Genomic DNA, 19,204 nt, shown 5'->3' with positions numbered 1-19,204 from the left:
AATTACACAAATATTGCACAAATCCAGTAAAATATTTTGAAGAAGTTAGAAACAATTTGCAGCTTTTTATGGTACAGGGTTGATTAGAAACATTAAAACATCTTTGGTTCCTTAAAAACACTCGTGACTAAATATTCACCACAAAATTATGGGTACAAGCATAGAGTTTACAAAACCAAAATTTCAGAATGACAGTACTTTTATAGAAAAATTAAAAAAAATAGTCTTAACTTCTTCACAAAGTGAACTTGTATCTTTTATGGCTATATAAGTTGTGTATGCTCATTCTGAGAAATACGATACATTCAACCAACCTTTGGAATGCCATCTGTTTCACCCATCAAATATTCTATGACTTCACGTGTGAGTTGCTCATCTACAGCTTTACCTGCAGCATCAATTGCTAACTCTATTGCATCATTATTTTCTGATCCTGTCACTTGCAACAAGATTCTGACAGCCTGAAAAGAGTTTTTTTAACATATTACAATGATGCACATAAAATATTCTTTTACTGGGAAATCTTTAATTTCATTTTCCATGTCAACTACAGCTACGAAACAGCTATATAATTTATTATAAGCATTATTAAAAACAAAATAATGCTGCAAATTCATTAATCTATGCATCATAATGCATATGTGAGAATAATGAAATTTAAAATTCTGGAAATTTGTAATAGGCATTTTTCAGAAAATAGAGGCTTCTTTGGACTCAATGTATGCACAGAGGGTGATTATTTATTGATTACCCCTGCCATATTTTTTTTCAACTCAATGCAATTTATTAATATGTTAGGCTGGTATTACACTATAAAAGTTTGATAAAAAATATTTTATAAAACTTGCAAAATTGTAACCTATAAGCACATCTGTTACATTCGAGCGAACTTAACTGATTCGCCTATTGGTTGAATTTTTCAAGTTTTATAAATGAACTTTTATCAAACTTTTATCGTGTAATGCGGCCTTAGGTTAATTATAACAATATAATGGGTTATAATAACAAGGTTATGGTGTCGCAGGGAATTTTTCTCCAATAGGGTTGTTAATAAATGGAATAGCTTACCCCCGGAGGTAGTAAATTGTAACACAATTGACACGTTTAAAAAGAAATACGATAAACATGTTGGGGTAAATCGAGAAGCTATCCATTCTTAGAATAAGACAACCATAAGTAATCTTTATGGGCATCGTATAATATTTTATCATGTGTATATATTGTTTGTAATTTGTGTTAATTGCATTTTTAATTGGGTTGCTGTATTTTTGAAACATATGACAACCATATTTTTATGGGCATCTTTTTATCAGCCACCTCGTTGGGCATTTTGCCTGTTGTGGCGTTGTATTTGTATTTGTATAATATATTTGATTGATGAAACCCACCAAGAAGACACCAAGGTCCTGTACTGGTTGTCACAATGAATTTAATTCCCTAACATTTCAATCGCTATACAAAATAAAATAAAAATTCACTATTCAGTAATTTTTGAGAATGAAAACAAAAAATTATGAAAAAAATGAAAGAAATCAAAATAGGAAGGAGAGAGGTTTGTGGGAGAAAAATTAATTACAAAAACACATATAATACATAAAATACATGTACACATATAATACATAAAATACATGTACACATATAATACATAAAATACATGTACACATATAATACATAAAATACATGTACACATATATATACATTTATAAATTAACATGAGATTATATATGAATTGGACTATAAGCAGAGTGCAGCAAAGGTATTTTCATGTAAGAATTTAAACGAGGAGGGTGAAGACAGAGTAACAGAGGTGTAATAGGGTTGGCATTGCAGTATTCCTTTGTTGTCCCATCGTTATCGCAGCGGTGGTTGGCTGAAGTTGGTTTCCTGTGTGTGGTTTCCAACTTCGAGACACAAATGCGAGCCGATCTCCCCATTAAAAAGTCTCGCCACAGAGAGCAACAGGCCTACAACGATAAATTATTCAATCATTACATTTCACTCATAGTTAGAAAAACTGGTGGCAGATGGCAGCACTACACATAACAAGCATTACACAGAAACAAACTTCACGTCAGGTTTCACTACACGTACACCCACATTCCCGCATGTACCAATTCGTTAGAGGTTCCGCAGAGGAATATGGACGAGGTGCATGTGTGGTTTAGTAGTAGTAGTAGTAATTGTTGTTTACGATTTATTTTTTTGAAAATTGAAAATGTGGGAGAGAGAGACTGTATGAGTTCATTTGAAAGGCTATTATAAAATTTAGCGATGAGAAAGCTAAAACATTTCTTGAGAATAGTTTTATGAACTATATAAAGGCATCAAGTATATAAAATTGTGTATATTGGATGTTCTTGACAAGTTCAGAGATAAAGGGAATCAGTTTTTTTATTATATGTATGGTAAACTGTTGATATTAGAGGCATACTTCTCCAATTAAAAAAAGTATCCAAATAATGTGTTGACCTCAGGTAAGTCATTCATATTACAAGGGGTGGGGTTGTATAGCTATTAAAATAAAAAAAATTAACTTTTCATATAGACACCCTGTGCTCAAAAACTCAATTGGAAAGTTTTTAAGTGCAATATACGCTGAGATATTTGATTTCAAACGCGGAGAAAAGTTGGGGAAAACCACTGGATAAATGTGGGTAAAACATGTATTCTGGTTAACATGTTTTACTCCAATTTATCTCGTTTTTTCCCCAACTTTCTCCATCTTTTGAATTCAAGTATCTCAGTAACTTAGAATCATGGAATTTTTTTTCTTGGCATCAGGAGAGACGGGGCAACAACTTTTTAATTGAGTTTTCGAGCACAGGGGTCTGTAAAAAAGTTAATTTTTTAATTTTAATAACTATACAACCCCTTGCAATATGAATGACTTATCTTAAAGTCTACATGTTATTTGGATACTTTTTCTAATTGGACGTATGCCTCTTGGATCAATGGTTTGCCAGTAATTTGTGGTTTGTGTTATACTGTTAGCGATGCACTCTGTATGTACAGGGTGATTATAATTGAAGTTCCCACGCACTTACTAGTTTTACTCAAAAAAAGCCAAATTTTCAGGATAGCTTAATGAGACCATGGGGGAGAGATTTGTGAAATAAAAAATGAAATAAAAAAATCAATTTTCAACCACCACGTGAAAAAGTGTTACTTTGTTATTGAATTTTCTTTTTTTTTTCCATTCACCATATAGAATATATATCAAGTTTCAATGGAATACATCCTCCAGAATGAGCGCTACATAGGCTGGAGTAGTGTCAGTATACTGAAACAACTCCAACCTATGTAGAGTCCATTCTGGAGGATGTATTCCATTGAAACTTGGTATATATATGATCCATGGGAAAAAGGAAAATTCAATTTAAAAAGCGCCACTTTCTCACCTGGTGGTCAAAAATCGAAGTATTTTTTATTTTATTTCATAAATCTCTCCCATAGTCTCATTAAGATATCATAAAAGTTTGGCTGTATTTGGATGAGCAGCTTTTGAGGAAAAACTACTCAAAGTACCGGAACTTTATTTATAATCAGCGCGCGCGCGCGGGTGTGTGTGTGTATATATATATATAAATAAAAACAAAAATTCAGTAGAAATAATCTAATGCTATTGAAAGCATTGACATCACTGAGTACTCATATATGAATCTGAAAGTTTGATTTTAACAAAAGAGAGAAAAAAACAGGCACAACAGAATGCAATCTTTTTGAATATTTGAAAAGATATTAAGAAGGATTTTTTTATACTTGTTATTGGTATATGTAAGACAAAACAGTGCTCTACTTTCCCTCCACTTGCAGTTTTGTTGTTGGTAAAGTTTAAAAGTTTTTTTACATGTTTTGAAGTAAGTTGCAAGGGCATTTTGAAGTTTATTTACTTAAAAACATTCTTTATTGTTATTTATTATTCATCCAGCTGCAAATTCATTGATAAGTACATCCTTTGATAAGAACATGCCCCCCCCCCTTTTTGAATCTCATTTTAAAGTGCTTGTGTGTCCAGGAGTTTCTAAAATACTTTATGGGTTTTTTCAATGCAATGAATTCAAATGTATCTTATGTGTAATATCATAGTTTCTTTCTTCAAGCATAGTTGAAAGAAAGTTAAAATTACTTGCAAATAAAAGAAAAAATTACTTCCCCTATTTGGAGGGGGCAGGGTGGGCATTTTCCTTTGAGATTTCAGAATGTGGTAACTCTAATTGTATCATATGTATATACCCACACAAATTTCATTGCTAAAACCAAATTTTTTCATCATTTCTTTCCCATCAAGATAATTTTACACAGGGATATAAATTAGAAAAAGTTTTTCCCTATTTGGTTCATAACAGTAATGTTTCTATCACTAGTATTTGACTGCAGATCTATCAAACTAGAGGTCAATATGCTACTTACCATAATTTAACATGTATAAGAAACACCTTTTGGCCAAAAATTGTTTCCCAGAAATGGGCGGGGGGATTTTTAAACATAGATAGTATTATAGATGTTAAGAAATTACTCAATTCCTTGCAATTTATGATAGGAGTGACTGGTGATGATAATGAACTAATTGATGTAGCTGATTAAAATGTATCAGATAAGAGTGATGGGGACTTTAATTTTTTTCTATGATGAATAAAAAATTTGTTTCCATACAACTTAAAATAAAAAATACCTTTGATGAAAAATTTATTCTAAATTGTAAGCCCAAAAAAATCAGAGCAGGGTTTATACACGCTAAAATACATTAGTTAGCCAGCAAACTCTTTCTCAGAGAAAGATTTTTCTTGAGCAAAAATGTAAATTAATTCTTATGGTAACTCGGTCCTTTCAATTTTTTAATTTAATTTTAGTATAGAAAGCAACCAAAACTTACTTTTTTGAGTTGGCCTGCTTTAACAAAATATTTTCCAGCCATGTAATGTTTTTTCCCAGCATCATAATAAGTAGCAATACTGTTATATTCATCACTGTTTGCATCATCTCCAATAGCTTCTGCATACACATCCATTTTGGATGTTGACTGTGCCAACTGGAATGCTTCCTCTTTACATTTTGATAACACAAGAAAAGTTATTGCTGATGGTATGTCATCCAGTCGTTGAAAAAACCTGTTTCAGGTTAGTTGATTAAGAATACTATAGCAAACACATAAATGTCCAGCAAATGTTATTTTTTTCATATCTATCTGTATAAATTTTTTTATCAACCAACTTTTAAAAATTCATTCAAAAATAATTTTCACTTGTTTCTGCAATTATCGTCTAGTTTTTCGCAATCTATGGTTAAGTTTACACAGAAGTACAGTAGTAAAATAACTCGAGTTAAAAATAACTAACTTTTAGAATGTCCCCTGGAGAGAGGATCCATTTTAATGTGGGATAAACAAAGAATTTGTAGGTGTCGCTGTGACAGTTTTATGTTGCTGTAAAAGTCAACACACCTTATATTATTTCGATGTGACATCACCTCTAGTGTTGTATAAAATGTGGTTAACGACTTACTCTTGGCATGCATTCAGCTTTTTTACTTTAAAATTATGTATCCCTGTTATCCATTTTAAGTTATACATTTTTTTTAACATGTTAACCAGTTTGTTCTGACGTTGTTTTTTTAATAAATTAATTGTATAATTTACCAAGATCTGGAGAAGTGGCAATTAATGGAGTCGGATGAGTAAATTGATATCACCATGAGGTTCTGAATAACAATAATTTGTTGAGGTCACATCCATGGTATTACAAATTGTTTGCGGTTACTGAAAAAACATTTTGGTGCAAATAAGTTTTTATTGCCAAGTCGTTTCTGCCGGTTTTTTTTTTCAACATTGTTTTCCACTTAAAACATGATCTGTAAATCCTGAGTTGTTTGCATTATGAAAAATAGAAATTTCAGATGTCTTCAGGAAGAAGGATGCTGCATATTACTGTTTCGAATATGATTATTTAAGTGATAGTTATCATATCTGAAACAGCAATAGCAGAAGAAAAAAAAACAGTAAGAACAAATACAACAAAGTTTTGAGGAAAAATGGAGAAAAGCCTGTTTGAGTGCTTTTCATCGCTAGTCCAAGTCAACCAGTTCAAAATCGGTTGTGTCCAACGTCAACGTTGCTGAGCATTGCAGAAGGACAGTTTTTTGGTCTTTTCTAGAGACACGTGCCGGTCTCGGTTCATTGTGGATTGCAGCTTTCAGTCTTTTGCACTGGCCATCTCGCTGAAATTATCTACTGTAGATAAATTTATATGCAATTGAAAATTAATTCTGAATTCAAAATTCTTTGGTAAATTAAAAAATATCGATTTTGCAAAAATGGCAGAAAAATCTGGCACTATGGTTGGAGAACCCAGGATTGCTCACTTCGCTTTTCATGCACCCACCTTTCAGGAATTCAGATCCTGACTTATGGTTTCTGCAACTTGAAAGTCAATTTATAACAGCAGGAATCACTGCTGGTCCGACAAAATTTCATTGTGTGATATCAGCTTTAGATGCAAAAGTACTCTCATACACGAGCAATCTGTTTTGCTCTTCTCCAACTGAAAACTGTTACTTGACTCTTAAAGATCAAGTTTTGAGTTTTTTGCACCGTCTGAATCTGCGAGATTGAAACTGTTATTTCAAGAGCAACAACTCGGCGATAAAAAGACTTTACAACTCTGGAACGAAATGCAAAATTTGTCTGGTAATCAAATTTCCTATGAGGCTTTAGCCACACTTTGGAAACAACGGCTACCAGTAAATGTGCAACAAATTCGCTTGGTGTGCCAGGACCCTCTGAAATCGTTGACTGTTATTGCTGATAAAATTATAGAGGCTTCTCCTTCACACTTGGTTGTATCCAGTGTAGGCCTACCAAGCATGACTCTCAAATCACTACTAAACCAGACATGCACCGCGTCCATATTCCTCTGCAGAACTCCTAATGAATTGTTATATGTTGGAATGTGTGTAAGTGCATGTAGTGAACTTTCTGTGAAGTTTGTTTCTGTGTAATATTTGTTATGTGTAGGGCTGCCATCTGCCATCAATTTTCCCAACTATGCATGAAGTGTAATTGTAACATTACCATTAGGCCCCCGCAGAAATCGTCCTTATCCTAGTCATTTTAATAGATTTGAGTTTGTTTTACCTTTTTATCTCCTGGATCGATCGGCAGGATCGTATGTCTGCCGATCGGCCGCCGTCTTATGTTTGGTTGCCAAATTGAGTGTTATAAATTTTACAATATTTCCTTTTCTCTCACGAAGTTATGTAAATTAGACGCAAGCTCCATACCGCACCTTCGACCTTGTGATTGGTTCTTTCAGGAAGCATTGTGGGAACGCTCCTGTATAAAAACCAGACAGATCTGCACGAACAGCTACATCCTCCGACTTACTCTACTACTCCCGACTAACTTTCTGTCTTCATCACTAAGGCGTCACACCCTGCTGAAGTGTGAACCAGATCGTCTCTCAGAACAATGTGTTAAATTTGGAAAGGCGTGCCTTTGGCACCTTACCCTTCTCATCGCCTGACTTCGTGTGATAATCCAACATCGTCGTGATCCCATCGTCTGTGGATTGGTTAGTGGCCAGTCCGGCTACCCTTGGACGTTCACCTCCAGTTTCCTACGCAGTGGTTGAGCTGTGGCCTCAACTCGTGTTTCGAGACACCAAACCTGCTGAACCTGGTGTTGGGGAGTCTTCTGTTGTGAAGTAGACATTTTGGAGTGTCTTGTGGACGATGTGAACTAGTACGTGAATACCTGGACATGGTGGTGAGATCGTTCTGTTTTATTGTTTCGTTGTAATATTGAGAGAAAAGGTTAGATGTGATAATTGTTTGTTAAAATGTTATACTAATAGTTAACTGATAATTGAATAAATATTTATAGTTTAATTAAAGTCTTGTTTCATTTATTATTGTCATCCATCTAATGGTTACTGGGGTAAAAATGATAAAGAACTGGGAAATGCAAGATAAACGTTGCATAATGATTGAACAGTATATTGTTGTAGGCCTGTTGCTCTCTGCGGCTAGACATTTTAACGGGGAGATAGGCTCACATTTGTGTCTCAAAGTTGGAAAACTCTCTAATCACTACAGAGCCAAATCGAAAATTTGACAAAACAAAAGACTCCCTTGTTCTCAATGTCGGGATAATCAAAGTGATCACAGCCGATCAATGTCAGGTAACAAGAAAAAAAAATAATGATCGTTTACAAAAGGGATATTCAGGTTGGTACCACAAAAAAATTGGCCAAAAATTCAATAAATGTATACAACCATGTCAATATTTGGAAAACTGAATAGCCCCCTGTTAGTGCGACTGTAGGTCAATTCCAGATGCAAAGTCACCTTTTTATTTGTGACAAAAATTCTGGCTTACGTTTCCTCATTGACAGTGGTGCAGCTATTAGTTGCTATCCGAAGTCTTATACAAAAATTAATGAGCCACAACAATCATGTCTTTTTGTGGCCAAGGATCAAAAATCCTCACTTATGGCAACAAGCAATTTCAGTTAGATCGAGGCTTACGCAGCAAATTTTCATTTGCATTTATTGTGGCATATGTCACGCAGGGCTGTTGATTAGTCTTTACTTGTTAACTAGGAGAAGACCCTTCAATTGCTTCATTATGAGAACTTGAAGGAATTGCTGGAGTAGAGGCTTAAAGTCCAATCTGCACCTTTTCGTGGTACAGCCTGTAAGTAGCCATGCTTAACACGTGGTGAACAGACGCGGATGGCCATCCTCCAACCCGTACTGGCCAGCATGGAGGATTATGGCCAAAAACCCTCTAAAAAGGTAAAAAAAGAGGATATATCAAGAATTATCGACCAATCAGTCTCTTATCAGTAATTTATAAAATCTTCACCAAAGTGCTGACATATATGCTTGAATCCAAATTGGACGAAGCTCAACCAAATTAACAAGAAGGATTTCGAAGTGTAATTCAGTACAATGGATCTCATCCAAACAATCAGGGAACTTATAGAGAGACAAGGAATACAAATTACCATTGTATATGGCCTTCATTGATTTTGAGAAAGCGTTTTACTCTGTCTTCACATCTGCTGTTGTTAAAGCTCTAGATGTAATTGGGGTAGAGAAAACTAACATCAATATTATCAAAAAAATATATGGCAAAGCAACTGCAACGATTCGTTTGGATAAAAGAAAAGGAAAGATTAAATTTGGACAAAGAGTCAGACAGGGTGATCACCAAAACTTTTCACCCCTGTTTTAGAAGAAGTATTCAGAAAACTGGATTGGGATGAGAGAAAGGAATTAAAATAAATGGAGAATTTCTCAACCATTTGCGTTCTGCGGTGACATTGTTAGTATCAGCAGTAATCCAGTGGAACTAGAAGAAATGATACAAGAGCTTGCAAAGGCAAGTATTCAGGTGGGTTTGAAAATGAATCTACAAAAGACAAAAGTTATGTTCAACTCCTTTACGTTGAAGAAGACGATCTTGCTCAACAACACAGAGATAGAAGAAGTAGAAAGTTATGTATACCTGGGACGAGAAATTACCATGGACAACAGAATCATTAATGAAATAAACAGAAGGATCAAGATTGGATGGAGCACTTTTGGCCAAAACTGTGTAATTCTGAAGAGCCACATGTCACTATGCCTGAAAAGAAAAGTGTTTAACCAGTGTGTGCTACCAGCACTGACTTATGGAGCTGAAACATGGACACTTACAAGCAAGACGATACAAAAGCTACAGACAACACAAAGGAGCATGGAAAGAGGTATGCTAGGCATCACAAGAAGAGACAGAAAACGAATCACTTTGATAAGGAACCACGCAGAAAGGTATATGATATCATGGAAAGAATTAAACGTCTAAAATGGAAATGGGCTGGACATATTGAAGAAGACAGCACAACAAATGGACCACAAGTATTCTAGATTGGTACTCCCATGGTGTTAAACGTCCAAGAAAGCGTCCCCATGCAAGATGGATAGACGAGATCAGAAAAGTGGTTGGAGTCAACTGGAAGGCTAAAGCATCAGACAGACCAAAATGGAACATTTTAATAGACCTTCATCCAGCAGTGGATTGAAAATGTTTGATGATGATGTCTCGCGTTGAGAGCAGATTTTCTGGAAAAATTTGGACTTTTGGTAGACATCAAAAAGAAACATCGTATTGACCAATTAACTACCTTGACCACCACCAGTCTAAAATGTCCAAGACAGACGAATGTTGACAGAGCCTGGGTGGCATATGGTTTGAAAGTAAAAAAAAGGACAGAGTTTAGGACTCAACATGATTTCTGAAACATCGCCATACCACAAATTTCTAGGAGAATTTCCACAATTAACAAGATCTATTCTCAATTTTAATCCCAAATCCCATTGTGTTACTCACCATATTGTGATGAATGGTCCTTTTGTTTTCACTAAGGCTCAGTGACTTTCGCCTGAAAAACTTTCAGCCGTGAAAAAAAAGTTTGACAGCTTAATTAAGCAGGGCATAGGTCGTCCGTCAAAAAGTTCATGGGCGAGCCCAATCTAACTCATACATAGGGATTTCTCCCATTCCCGATAGAGTTGAAGCATTACTTGACTATCCTTTGCCTCCAACTGTGGATGAGCTCAGAAGATTTCTCACTTTGATCAATTTTTATCAGATTTTTGAAAGGCGTGCTCATGCTTAGGCAAATTTACACAAACTTGTGAAAGGGAAATGCAAAAAAGATCTAACGCCGATCAGTTGGATGGATGAAACAAAAAATTCATTTTCGTTGTGCAAGAAATTGATCGCTGATTGTGTTCTTTTGGTGCATCCAGTACTTACAGTCAATGCATCGGATACATCCTTGGGAACGGTGTTACATCAAGTGGTGAAAGAAGTACAAGCACTTCGATTTTTTTTCACGTAAACTGACTACAACTGAGAAAAGATACAGTGCGTACGATCGTGAACTACTAGGCATTTGTTCAGCAGTACGATATTTTCATCACATGCTAGAAGCCCGTAACTTTTCCCATATGCTTTCACTCAGAAAGTTGAAAAATGCTCGCTCACCACATAAGGCATCTCGATTACATAAGTAAATTTCCGACTGATATCAGGCACGTGTCACAAAAACAAAATTTGGTCGCTGATGCTCTTTTGCACATAGCTGAAATTGAAGTTCCTAGTATAATCGATTTTTGTGAGATGGCTTGTGCGCAGGCTGGGGACACTGATTTGCAATCGATTCCAGTACTGGTCTCGAGCTTAGGCCGATGGCTTTTGCTAATTCCGATATCAAACTCAACTGCATAGCTGCCAACTTTGGAGAATAAGAATTGGAGAGGTTTTTGCGTGGATCCAAATTTTGTACAAAAATAAATGTAAAAGGAATCTTTTAAAACATTTTAAGAATTTTTCATTAGTAAAAGGGAAATTTACCCATTACAAAAATCGTGACAATGTGAAAGCCATCGCTAATCATGGTAGGTTAAAGTCCTTGGGTTAAATTACTTCTCAAAAATCAAATCTTGCAAACCCAAAAATTTCCGTTGGGCCTAAAACTGGATGCATGGATAAAACAGATAGACGTGAGCATGCCAATTTTGGATTTTGAATTTTCAATTCACACTTGCTGATTGCAGAATTTTGTGTTTTCTCCCCAAAAATGAAATTTTTTTTGTGATTTGACGAAATGGCGACAACTTACACAACACTTATGGAGCAGCAGTTTTTTTTGGGTAAATTCTTGGGGAATAGATTTTTCCCTAAATGTAGGGATCTTTTGCAATCACAGGTGAAGTTCGGGAGATAAAAGAATTTTTTGGGAGTCCGGGAGATGAAGTAGGGAAATCTGGGAGACTTGGCAGCTATGCTACTGTGACATGTCAACTGAAAATGTGTGACCCTATGTTCCTAAAAAACTTCAAAGATAAGTTTTTAATTCCATTCCTAGTTTATCCCATCCTGGTGCCAAGGCAACAGTGGAAATAATATTCAAACAATTTATTTGGAAGTCTCTCTCCAAGAACTGAACAGAATAGTACAGGACATGTCTTCATTGCCAGCGCTGTAAGGTTGGAAGGGAAGGCATACTAGATCTCCCATAGGAGAGTTTGGCCTACCTTGAGCTAGATTCTCACATATCCATCTGGATATAGTCAGCCCCCATCCTCTATCCAGAGACAACCATTATGTTTTAACATGTTGTGACAGATTTTTTTGCTGGCTTGTGATGCCATACCAATTTCTGACAAAACCACTGAGACTGTTGCTGCTACCTTCTTTGCCAACTGGATTGCATGCTTAGTTGTTCCTGAAGTGTTAGCACCAACCGCAAAACCCAATTCGAATCTGATCTCTTCATGTCCCTAGCATGACTGCTTGGTGTTAACTGCATTCTCACACAGCGTACCATCTACAGAGCAATGGTAATGTTGAAAGGTTTCATCGGCAATTCAAAGCTGCCATAATGTGCCATGCCACTGAACGATGGGTAGACGTCCTACCAGTGGTAATGCTTGGTATCTGTTCAAAGAGGACATAAGTTGCACTACAGCCAAGATGGTCTACAGTACTACTTTGCAAAAAGATGTCCGAATTGCATCCAGTTCCTTCTAGCCACCATAGTTCAGCAAAGGTGTTCATCAACAAGTGGAGAAATCATCACATGTTTTCGTCCGAGTGGATTCCGTTCACCGTCCTCTTCAGCACCCATATCAAGGACCTTACAAAGTTCTTTCAAGGACTGATAAATTTTTCAAAGTTCAAATCAATAATGATGTCAAAACTATTTCAATAGATAGATTAAGACCTGCTTATATGTTTAATAATGAATTTGATCCTATAATTTCAGATCCTGTTACTGAACCTCAGCCCTATGTCATGAGGTCTGGCCATAAAATTAGATTTGTACTGAAATGATAAAATTTTTTATGTATCATCCTCCAGACTCATGGGGGAGTGTTGTAGGTGTCGCTGTGACAGTTCTATGCTGCTGTAACATCTCATCACACCTTATAGTATGTTGATGCGACGTCACAGCTAGTGTTGTATAAAAATGTGGTTGATGACTCTCTCTTGGCATACATTCAACTTTTTACTTTTAGCATTATGTATCCCTGTTATCTATTTTGAACAGTGCTGTCTTAACGCATGGGTTCACTCGGGCACCTCAAGAGAAGAAGGAGCCTCGCAAAAATGACATCTGGTTGAAATTTTCGAAAAAATGCCAGGTAGGGCCTCAGAAAAATCACTTGGCCCGGGGGCCCATGATGCTCTTGAGACGGCCTTGGTTTTGAGTAATATAATTTTTTTAACATGTTAACCAGTTTGTTCTGACGTTGTTTTTTTAATAAATTAATTGTATAATTTACCAAGATCTGGAGAAGTGGCAATTAATGGAGTCGGATGAGTAAATTGATATCACCATGAGGTTCTGAATAACAATAATTTGTTGAGGTCACATCCATGGTATTACAAATTGTTTGCGGTTACTGAAAAAACATTTTGGTGCAAATAAGTTTTTATTGCCAAGTCGTTTCTGCCGGTTTTTTTTTCCAACATTGTTTTCCACTTAAAACATGATCTGTAAATCCTGAGTTGTTTGCATTATGAAAAATAGAAATTTCAGATGTCTTCAGGAAGAAGGATGCTGCATATTACTGTTTCGAATATGATTATTTAAGTGATAGTTATCATATCTGAAACAGCAATAGCAGAAGAAAAAAAAACAGTAAGAACAAATACAACAAAGCTATGAGGAAAAATGAAAAACATAGTTATAGATGTTATGAAACTCAAACCGGAAAAAAAAAAAGATTCATATGTATTAGCTAACTGATATACAAGCTGATTCAAATTGTTTGTCCAAGGATTATCTTTGCTATTGTTGACTTTAGAGAAGCATATTTGCAATTACAAAAAGTTTCCAAGTGATACATGCAGTTTTTTAACATCTTTACAATCATTGGCGTAATATTACGTCCAAACACCAGTGGAATAAATTCAAACAAGTTTCTCTGTGTTTTCTTTTGTCTCTCTTCACCATCGCAAAAGATTTATAGCAACTTATTATCTACGGAAGTTGCTTTTTCTGTCCTTCCTTTCTTGATAATGTATCTTTCTGCTATATATATGTATATATTGAACAAATGTTCTGACAAAACTCACTCATGTTCTGTCAATTATTTTTTATTTATTTATTTTTATGTTTATAAGTTTCATATCAAATTGCAAATTGTGATTGCCAGTAAGGGCCATTTGGCTCCTTGGTAATTTTTTTTCTCCCCTTTTTCCTGTATTCCTCATTTCTGACTAATAAAGTATTGTATAAAGTTAAAAAAAAAAAATTGTGGTGTGAAAAAATCTAGAGATACTAAATCTTTAAAAAAGATAGAGAACGAAGAAATAGCTAAACCAGCTTTTCAAATGATAAAAGCGCTAGTGCTGTTCACTTGTTCATTCAAAAAATATATACATATAAACACAATTGGTAATTATTTGAAGAAAAAAATAATACATAATGGAGTTTATGCAAGAATGAAATAGAACCTATGTGCAGTGAGTCATCATCAGGGGGAAACCCCATGCATGGTTCGAAAAGAGTAGGTGTTTCTGAAGGGTGGCTATGCCTGATTGTATTAAAAATGCCAACACTTGTTCCCTGATGCCTGCATTCTCAAAACATGTTGGATGAAAAACAATGGAATGAAAAGTGAGTAAAAAGTATATTGAAGAAATACAATATTTGAAAATATACAGAGCTTCAGGTTATAAGCATAATGAAGCATGAAAAAATATATACAAAATTACAAAAAATACAGAAAGTACAGGGAGTAATTATTTGAAGAAAAAAAGAATACAAGATGAAGTTTATGCAAGAGTGAAATAGAACTTCTTTTTTCTTAAGATATGTCCAGTGATTTTTGATTTCATTTTGAAGGTTTGAATTTAGTTCTTGTAATTTTTGTAAAAATTTCTTGTATATTTTTCTCATGCTTTATTTTGCTTATAACCTGAAGCTCTGCATATTTTCAAATATTGTATTTTTTCAATATATTATTTACTCACTTTTCATTCCATTTTTTTCGTCCAACATGTTTTTGAGAAGGCAGGCGTTGGGGAACAAGGGTTGGCATTTTCAATGCAATCAGGCATAGCTACCCTTCAGAAACACTTACTCGTTTCGAACCACGCATGGGGGTTCCCCCAATGATGACCCACTTGCATAGGTTCTATTTCACTCTTTCATAAAAAAACTCCATCTTCTATCCTCTCTCTCTCTCTCTTTTCTTCAAATAATTACCAATTGTGTCTATGTATATATATAAGAGCAAAAGAAAATTAAAAAACCTTTCTTATCTATATAACTATCTATTATACTCTTTCCTTTTATATATAGTTTTCTTTCCCCCCTTCCTTTTTCTAACATGAGGTTAGGACAAGGTTACCATATTTATCGCTGATTCGTCAAATAGAGATAGTCCAAATTTCTTGCCCAAACCTTGTACATGAAGTGGTTAAAATAATTTCTTTTAGGACCCATACTCATAAAAAAAAAAGAAATTAAACTTTTACACAGTCCCTGTGTGCTAAAATGTCCAATTATGAAATTTAGAAACTGCTCTGAGAAAAGTCATTTGCAAAAATTCCATACTTTATATTTATGGAGATATTAAAGGTGAAAAATTACTTATACAAAACTCTTGAGTTATTCAGTGATTATTATTCAAGAAAATGCATCATATACAGTGAAACCTTGATACAGCGATACTCTATGGACAAAGGTGTTTTTGACATCTCCTCTAAATTAGCAATCAGTGGCCTAGCCAGGGTGAGAGCAGGGGAGCATCCCAATCAAAATTTTGCCTACATAGGCACCTATTCTCTTAAATGACTTTTGATTTCCAAAAAACTTCATGAAAAAAAATTAAATTTTTCATTTTTTACCCCTTCATTGACTAAAACGATAAAAAAACGAGGAAAAAAATCTCCATTTTTATATGCACCTCCTGCAGTTTCATAGTGATTGGGTTTGTACTAGTCCTTTAAGAGAAGAAAAAAGAAAGTGGAGGTTTTTTCATTACCATTTTTGAAAATTGCTCTTAAGCTCTTCATCTGGAAGCAGGTTCAGATCAGCCTCTGTTCCCACCTTTATTAAAGGATAGAATCTTGCCCGCTTCTTACTGTAACTTCCTACGCCCCTGCTATTTGTAGTTCTATGTAGAGTTCCTAGGTTTCATAGGTGCCTCAGTTCTGAGGATATGGCATTCACCAAATGCTCGTTCTGTTGTGAAGGGCCACCAAGAGCATTGAATAAGGTGCCTTCTGAAGAAATTAGGAACAGTAAAATATTGTGGAGAGGCCACTGAACCTATGGCTAGGATTCAAGCTCCAAGAAGTATTGCCTTTTCTTTGGGAGCCTTAGGTAGAGATTGAGCTCCTAGAAATACCACCTTATGTATAGGAGACTTGGCTAGATTTAGAATGCCTAGAAATGTCATGTTATTATAACATTACCATTAGGCCCCCCGCAGAAATAATCCTTGATCTAGTCATTTTGTATAATGTACAGTATCTGCAGGTGCCTTGGCAAGAGCTTCCAGCTTGTGCATAAGGCAGTGTCAAACTGTAGGAAAAGATGGAAAACTGCTCTGAGTTTTTGAGCCTTAAAAATCCCAAGATAAAACACAAAAAGGGTTCTGGAATAGTTTTTCTTAAAGGTGGGTGAAATAAAAAATCTTGGGTCTATAGCGCGCTTTGAAATGCACAAAATGAGAGAGGAAATTACAGTAATCTATATTTGTATGATAATATATTGTACTATACGTTGATAATGCATAATTTTGTGTTGAAATGTCTTTCTCAGAATCATTGTCTTTTTTCATGGTGTAGTTTCTCTTTTCTATGAATCACTGTCTGCCTCATCATTATGCATATACAGTAGTGTGCTGAATCGGAGAAATTATTCCCTGGAAAAAGTTATGACTGGTGCGCTTGTTAACTCATGACACGTCCAATTAATTCAGTGTTTCTTAAACTTTTGGCATCTGTGGGTCCCATGACTTTGTCATCGTTTATCCATGGCTGCCCAGAATAGCCTAATGCAGGGGTTCTCAAACTTTTCCCGCCCGAAGCATCCCTATCCCCCCTATTCAATGCTTATCTGCGAACTCTGCAACTTACCCAGAGTTTTTTAATAGAAAATATTTTTGAAAACCCTTTTCAGGGTCACTGCTCTGTGGCACCTCTGAAAAAGGTTATAGGTGCACCAGGGTGCCGCGGCACATATTTTGAGAACACAAGGCCTAATGTAAAAAATAACCACTGCAAAGAACTGAATAATCACGCATCAATACACCAACGCGTTGGGACGCCCCTCAAAAAAGGTTGACGATGAGCCATGAACGCAACGCACACCTTGAGAACCCGTTGAATATTTTAAAAATAAAATAATATAAATGCACTATATATACTCATTGCTTTTGATGTTCTTAATTCAGCCACCTCGTTGGGCAATTTGCCTGTTGTGGCGTTGTATTTGTATTTGTAAAAACAAATTAGTGTCTACGCAGTGCCATCTTACGAGCATCAAAGGGACTTTTCTGAGGCCCCCCTCCTTATTTAGAAATGTCTGCCTAACAGTTTACTCTCAAAAATTTTAACTGGATCTCATCTTCATGAAGTCCCTTTTGCAGTATCTGGATACCGGGCTTGGAATTTTCCATGTATTATATGGAAAGTTTAAAAGTAACTCAAGGTACATATGTATACTATTTCAGAAAAAGAAAAAGTGCCCGCGAAATATTGAGTCTACTCTTAAAACATTGTCTAGAGTTTTTCAATTAGCACTTATATGAGGGCTTACCATGCTTACTAATATGGACTTTGCCATCGTGTGGTTTGCCAGCACTTACCTGAAGGCCCTCTCGTCAAACAATGAGGGGAAAACCACGAACTTCCTCGTCCAAGGTTCTCAAACTGTGCACTGCCAACCTTCTTCGGAGGGCACCGTGGAGCAACGCAAAGGTTTATCAAAGAGATGCTGCTTTGTTAAACTGCTGTGGGGAGCCAAGGATAAACATTGATTAGAGGGTAGGAGGCACCGCGGATGGGTAAAGTTTGAGAACCCCTGCATTAGTCTCTACCATTCATCACTCCATATATTTTCATTCTTCTCTCATTTGTTGTAAAGCACACCCTATGAATTTATTTCACTAGAAATAAATATACATGTACTTTGCAGTGCCTGCTCAAGTTTTTCAACTTCCAGCAGAGACAGAGAGAGAGAGAGAGAGAGAGAACTCCCTTTCAAATAGTTTCTCTAAAGGAAGCCGGTAGACCATCAAACATAAAAATTATCTCAATCGATTCATGCACCTGTCACTTTCACTTCCATTTGGAAGATGAGCAGTGGCATTTCAAACATGCCTCAGACATACTTGAATACATTATGGATACATACGACAATTTCTGGCACATACCAATTCGTTTAAAGCAGTGGTTCCCAAACCTTTTGGGATTCATGGCACCCACTGCTTGTACGTCACAATCTAGTAGTATGTGATAACGATCTAGCGGGCATCATGACAGACTCATATTGCAATGATCCCAGTTTGGACCATACTAGCAGCAGAGTGGTGGTTGACTAAATTGACTATTTTTGGTTTCTCCAATTTCGAAGCATGAATGCTTACTGATCTTTCGTTTGATAAGTTTTCCCGCAGAGCTGGCAGACTTTCACCATGGTATTAACATAATACAAAACTTCAGGCATCTGCCAGTTTCTAATATGGAAAACACATGGCAAAACTTCTCAAACACAAACCATGCATAACTATGACATCATAGATACGTCATGTTCACACATAAGAAAGAACTTTATAGCGTGCACCAATTCTATAAGAGGAATGTCTTGGAAGTACACGTATGATTGAATACTAGTAGTGTACTTGTGATATGTGCTTATGACAAGAGTGTAACATGATGGAAGTGATTAAATGGAAGCATGAAGATTTTTCTGTACTTTCACAACTTGGAATAATTTTAGAGAGAGAATATATATTCTTTTTATTTTTATTCTTGTATCATTTTTTTTATATTTTAATAATCTAAATTTTTTTTTCCAACCATATTTTAGAGCGATTTCCCAGTTTTTTTTGGTGTTTGCATTTGTATAAGTACACAAAACATAAAATAGAATTTTAATGTTTTTAAATTAATTAAAAATTTAAATAAATTAATCCA

At 35.5% G+C, this 19,204-nt stretch overlaps 1 protein-coding gene across 4 annotated transcripts in view; it reads right to left on the bottom strand.

Annotated features, from left to right (window-relative positions):
• Positions 1 to 19,204, bottom strand: part of Oseg6 (intraflagellar transport protein Oseg6) — a 143,076-nt gene that overhangs the window by 37,580 nt on the left and 86,292 nt on the right. For all 4 annotated transcript variants that reach the window (XR_016195598.1, XM_089253481.1, XM_089253483.1 and 1 more), the window contains exons 28-29: positions 4,874 to 5,108; positions 315 to 461 (exon numbers count right to left, since the gene is read on the bottom strand). Coding sequence is in view for 3 of the 4 variants with exons in the window: in XM_089253481.1 (XP_089109607.1) it covers positions 315 to 461; positions 4,874 to 5,108 (382 nt within the window). In the remaining variant the exon portion in view is untranslated. The remainder of the gene's footprint in view (positions 1 to 314; positions 462 to 4,873; positions 5,109 to 19,204) is intronic.

Source organism: Pholcus phalangioides, unplaced genomic scaffold, assembly GCF_987345545.1.
Source record: "Pholcus phalangioides strain wild (caught in Gottingen) unplaced genomic scaffold, Ppha-v1.0 ptg000039l_1, whole genome shotgun sequence".
Taxonomy (NCBI): Eukaryota; Metazoa; Arthropoda; class Arachnida; order Araneae; family Pholcidae; genus Pholcus; species Pholcus phalangioides.
This window is presented reverse-complemented; position numbering and strand designations above follow the sequence as displayed.